Source organism: Lagenorhynchus albirostris, chromosome X, assembly GCF_949774975.1.
Source record: "Lagenorhynchus albirostris chromosome X, mLagAlb1.1, whole genome shotgun sequence".
Lineage (NCBI taxonomy): Eukaryota > Metazoa > Chordata > Mammalia > Artiodactyla > Delphinidae > Lagenorhynchus > Lagenorhynchus albirostris.
In genome coordinates, this window is record NC_083116.1 from 19,708,216 (window position 1) to 19,714,327 (window position 6,112).

General features: G+C 41.4%; 1 protein-coding gene across 1 annotated transcript in view; it reads left to right on the top strand.

Annotated features, from left to right (window-relative positions):
• Window positions 1-5,897, top strand: part of ENOX2 (ecto-NOX disulfide-thiol exchanger 2) — a 298,745-nt gene extending 292,848 nt beyond the window's left edge. The window contains exon 15 of the mRNA XM_060137044.1: window positions 5,267-5,897. Coding sequence (XP_059993027.1) covers window positions 5,267-5,271 — 5 coding nt within the window. The 3' untranslated portion in view covers window positions 5,272-5,897. The remainder of the gene's footprint in view (window positions 1-5,266) is intronic.
• Window positions 5,898-6,112: the final 215 nt, after the last annotated feature.

The following is a 6,112-nucleotide window of genomic DNA, read 5'->3' on the forward strand; positions in this document are numbered from 1 at the left end:
CCCAATTCTGTAACCTTCATATCCACTCCATTTCATATCACACCTAAAGGCAAAATCTTTAACCTGGCATTCAGGGACCTTCAGGTTTTGGCCAAAGACTTCATTTCTAATCTTATTTCTCACTTCTGCCACCCTTCACATACCCTACTTAAGCCTAACTGAACTCCCTGTGCTTCCCTCTACATCCCAAGTCCAAATACTACCCATTCTTCAAGTCCCAGCTCAAATGCTACTTCCTCCATTAAGCCCTCCTGGATTCCCCTGACTCACTTCCCATATCTGAATGACCTCTCCCTTCTTTGAGCTCCCAAGAACCCTTTATCTGTACCTCCAAAGTAAGACTTAACCACTGTCTACCCTGTAGTATGATCATGTACCTATCATCCTCCCTGCAAGGACCATATTTGATTCCCTCCTTCCTTCATCCATTCACTCAGTAAATATTTATGGAGAATCTACTACATTCTGACAACTATTCTAGGCATTGATTATGCAACAGTAACTTGCATTTTCAAAGGCTTATTCTGGATGCTAAGTGAAAAGTAGAGTATAAGTGGTAAGGGAGGAAATAGGGAGACCAGTTGGAGGCTATTGCAGTTATCCAGGTGAGAAACAAATAAAGGTCGTTCTGAAACACAGTGGTAGAATTGGAACTAATGTGAAATGGAAAGATTCCAGGTATAATCTTAAGATGCAAAATAACTGAATATACGATATAAGGGAAAGAGTGGAATAAGGAATGAAGCTTCTTGGCCTGAGCAACTGGAATTTACTGAGATGGGGGAGATTGTCGAGGAGTAGATTTGGGAAGGAAGATCAGATTTGGATGTGTTAACTTTGAGATGCCTATATCTCTTTAAGGTAGAAATCTCAGGCAGGCAGTTGGACAAAGGAATCTGAAGGTCAGAAGAAATCCAAGATGAGGATATACAATTGAAATCATCAGCTTTTAGATGGCATTTAAAGTCTTGAAATTAAATGAGATCACTAAGGGAATGACTGAGGTCCAAGGACTGAGCCCAAGAGAACTCTAAAGTTAAAGGGTCAGGGATATAAAAAAAATCAGCAAGTGATACTGAAAAGGAACATTGAAAACCAAGAGAGTGTAGCATCCTAGAAGCCAAGTGAAGAAAGTATATGAATGAAGAAAGAGTGAATGTTTCAAATGCTGAAGTCAAGTCAAGCAATGTGAGAACTGACCACTGGACTTAGCAATGTGAAGGGCACTGTAGTTTCAGTGGGCATGGGAGCAAAAGCCTGACTGGAGGGGGTTTAGGAAAGAATGAGAAGATGGGTCTGAAGCTAAAAGGAAAATCGAGTCAAGAGAGGATTTTTTTAAGATAGAAAAGAGACAATATTATTGCCTCCTGTTGAAAATAATCAAGAAGATAGGGGAAATGGTCAATAAATGAATTTCAAAAAGGTAGGAAGTGAACTAGAGAGAAGGAAAGAAAAAATAAAAGAAGAAAAGGACAAGTGAAAAGAAGGGAGGCAGCAAGGGTGAGAGCCAGAGAGCATTAAACTTTTAAAGTTGGTAGAAAAGGTAATCTTGTCCATCAGGACTCTTTCTCTTGCCTAGGGATGACTGTAGGGCACTTGAACTGGTCTCAGCAAGGGAGATTTAGAGAAATGCTATAAGGATTTACTTTATAATGTTAAGAGAAGCTGACTGCAAAGGTACAAGTCCTGACTTTTCGACCTTGGGCAAGCTATTCAGTCTTCCCATGCCTCAATTTCCTCATCTGTAAAATGGGGATGATAACATTATCTTTCTCATAGGGTTGTTATAAGGCTTAAATAAATTACTTATAGTGCTTGGAGCATGATGTACACGTGAGCTATCATCATCACTCTCTCAGAGAATCAAAGGCCAGGAATCCCCCTGGGCGTCAGAAACGACTGAACTTGAGCCACAGGATGAGCCAGGCCTCATAAAAAGAAGAGGCTGAGAAGTCCCACAATCTGCAGTCAGCAAGCTGGAGACCCAGGAGAGCCAGTGGTGTAGTTCCAGTCTGAGTCCAAAGGTCTGAGAATCAGGAGAACTAATGGTGAAACTTCTAGTCTGAGTCTGAAGGGCTGAGATCCAGGAGAGCCAATGGTGTAGTTCCAGTCTGAAAACAAGCAGGCCTGACACCCAGAAAGAGCTAATGTTTCCATTTGAGTCCAAAGACAATAAAAATCCATCCAATGTCCCAGTTCAAAGGCAGTCAGGCAGGAGGAATTGTCTCTTACTTGCAGGAGGGCCAGCCTTTTTGGTCTACTCAGATGTTTAACTGATTAGATGGGGCCCACCCACATTAGGGAGGGCAATCTGCTTTACTCAGTCTGCTAATTCAAACGTTAATCTCATCCAGAAACACTCTCACAGACACACCCAGAAATAATGTTTAGCCAAATATCTGGGCACTCTGTGGCCCAGTAAAATGGACACATAAATAAAATTAGCCATCACAGTAAGCTATCACTGCAAACCTTCCTAGTATAAAGCAACTTGACTGGATTGATGCTAAGTGCTTACACTTCAAGTTTCTCCATTATTTCAAGTTGTATATAGTTTTATATTTATTATAAGTTCACTAGCAAAAGCATTATTTTTACAATTCCATTATTTGATCTAAGCAGATACTGAGAAACATACAGCCTCTAAGTTGGGTTGGCCCCTGATCCTACATTACTACAAGTCAAAATGACCTTTCCTTTATTGTCTCATTGAGGCCTGGCTCACAGACATTGGTCACTCAGGCTTGAATAATGCCTTCATTTATTCATTCATTCACTCACTCATCAAATTGATCACCTACGTGCCTACCACAGTTCTGGCAACTAGAAATACAGCAGTCAACAAATGTATATTTTATATATATATATATATATATATATATAAAATATACAAACATATATATAATATTATATATAATATAAATAATGTTGGATGATGATATATGTTATATAAAACTAAAGCAGGGAATACTCCTAAAGATGAGAGAATACACCATGCTGATAGGGGAGGGGCATTCCTCCAGAGGGAACAGCTAATACAAAAGCTCTGAGACAAGAAGTTACCTGGTGTGTTTGAGGAACATAAAGGCAGAGTGAGTGAGGGGGACATTACTAAGAGATGAGGTCAGAGAGTTAACTGGAGGAGAGGGGGCAGATCATGTTGGACCTTATAGACCCTGACAGCCTTTGGTGAGATGAGGAGCATTGGGGAGTTTTGAGTGGAGGAGAGCGTGATCTAGCCTACCCGTTAAAAGAATCGTTCTGAAATCTTCACTGAGAATGCACTGCGGGGGTGACGGAGGTGGGGGAAACAGGAACACCAGTGAGCAAGCTATTGCAGTAATCCAAAAGAGGGATGATGACAGCTTCAGGGTGATAGCATTGGAGTCCAAGAGTGGTCAAGTACAGGAGATATGTAGATATTGAAGTTGGAACCATCAGGAGTTCCTGATGGATTCGTTGTGAGGTGTCAGACAAAGAGAGGAGTCAAGGGTGACTCAAGGTTTTCAGCCTGAGCAACTGGAAGGAGGGAGAGCCATCTCTTGAGATGGGGAAGACCATGGGATGAGCAGATTTGAGGGGAAATTCCATTTTTGACCTATTAAGTTTGCGACATCTACTACATATCCAAGTGAAAATGTTAAGTAGGTAGATATATAAATCTGGAGTTCAGAGGAGAGGTCTGTGCTAGAAATATCAGTTTGGAGTTGTTGGCATATAGATCATATTTAAAGATATAATACTGGATGAAATCACAAAGAGAGCGGGCATTGATAGAGAAGAAATTCAAAAACTAAGCCTTAGGGCACCCCAATATTAACAAACTGGGAAGGTGAGTAGGAAATTACAAAGGAGGCTGCGAAGGAGCAGACAGCAATGGAGGAGGAAACAATTTTAAGGGTTGTCTTGCCAAAGTCTTTGCCCTATCTGCATGAAGAATGGCAGAGCCTAGAGTCTTACCTGCACAAATGAAAGAATAAATAAATGAGTGAATGAATTAAAATCTCTCACCATTCCTGAGCTGCTTTTATGCATATGCCAGTATATTAAGTAGTTGCATGGACTTTAGCAGAATACTTAAGGTCATTGGGCAATTTTGCCAAACACACAGACCATCATTTGGGGCATTCCATTTACCATTCAATTCCCTCTTTCCTCCCAAAGTTCTGTGAATAAAGTCCCTGGTTCTTATTTGATCCATATCTAGATTCCCTTCACTAAATTCTGTGCCCAAGCCTAGCCTTGGAAAATTAGCCCATGCTGAAATACTTGGAGAGCTTCTTAATGAGCTTGATTTTCAGCTGTTAAACTTGATGGAGCTCACAGAAATGTAAAAAAAAATCAACTGTGACAGCCTTGACAGGAGATGGGAACACTATTAGCAGCCCCTATTAGCAGTGAATGAGTGCCGGTACATAGCTGATCTCCCCAAGCTGCAAAACACCAGTGGTTTCGCTGAGAAACAATCACAGAGACAGGTTGGGGCAAAGATAAAAGGAGGGGGCTTTATTTTCCTTTGCTCATTACATTCCCACTTTTCTTACCACTCATTATATAAAGATACACTCATATAAACACCTCTGGATAAAGAACCCACAAAGAAACAGCAAAAAGATCTTCAAACATTATTTGCTTCTCTAGATGTCTACGGATAAGAATATTAACTCTAATAGTACACGTGTGATGGTTCTATCATTATGGCTGCAGCCTGTAGGAAATTCTAATTTTGAAATCCCACCTCTGAGGCTTATTATTGAGAAAAAAGAAAGATTTTTTTAAAAATCTGCTAATGCCCGTGTTACAAATTTGGTTTTGTGTTTTAAAAATCCGTGAAAACAGCATATTTGATTGGAATTACAATATATGAAAGGTGGAGGAGCCTTTTAAGACTATCCAGCCCAAGTCCCTCTTTTGACAAATGAGGAAACTGAGGCCCAGAGAGGGAAAAGGACTTGACCATGGTCATAAAATGAGAGACTGGCAGAGCTGGAACATTCTCATTCTCCCTCTCCCAGCCCAGTGCTTTTCTTTTCACTACACTTGAGCATGTACTAATGGAAAACAAATTAAAGCAGAAGATTGCAATAAGGGTTAGAAAACCTAAAATTGCTCATAAAGGATGGTTATTTTCTCAACTGGTTTTCTACAGCACCAGAAATTCTAGCTGAAGTAATCCACGGAGCAAAACAAAGTGGATGACAGTCAAATACTAAATACTATTTTCATTTGAAAGCATTGTATTTACAGCCTTTTTTTTTCTTCACAGGGTGAGACTCCACATATGTAAAAAATGAATTTAATGCCATTGAAAGTTTGGTATAATGACTGCTGAAAATCACAGGTGATTCGTGGTCCCTCGGGCATACCTGTTATGCCAGTAAACAACTAAAATACCTCACCAGCAATGTTGGAACCCAAGGGTCAGTCCTGTGAGATGGACACAGCAAATTAAATCACTGATGACATCAGACAGGAATTTTTATGAACAAGGACAGAGAAAAACAGGGTTAAGGAGACTGATTGTGTGTGCATGTGTACGGGGCCAAGTGTGTGGAACTAAATACCACTCTCTCACCAGCTCCACAGGGAAGTGCAGGTTCGGGTTCCCTGGAGTGTGCTATCCTTAATAGCTCCACTGGGAGCTGTGGGTGCACTGAGAACCTCTTTCGTTGACAATGGGGATAGAAAAAGGGAAGCAGTAGTGCGTTCCCTTGCATACTTTTTCCCTCCTTTATTTTCTATGTGCACTTTAATAATAATAATTTTAAAAAGAGTTTTCCCAATTAAGTTTCACTTTGTTAAAGCTAGGAAACAGCAGCCACTGCATCCAGGAGAAAATCCTCTGAAGAGAGTGGTCTTTGTCTTAGGGTAACCAAGGATTAGATTAGGGGGCCTGCTTCTTGCCTTTTCTTTCTTTTTTTTTTTTCTTGCGGTACGTGGGCCTCTCACCGCTGTGGCCTCTCCCGCTGCGGAACACAGGCTCCGGACGCGCAGGCTCAGCGGCCATGGCTCACGGGCCCAGCCGCTCCGCGGCATGTGGGATCTTCCCAGACCGGGGCACGCACCCCGCATCCCCTGCATCGGCAGGCGGACTCTCAACCACTGCGCCCCC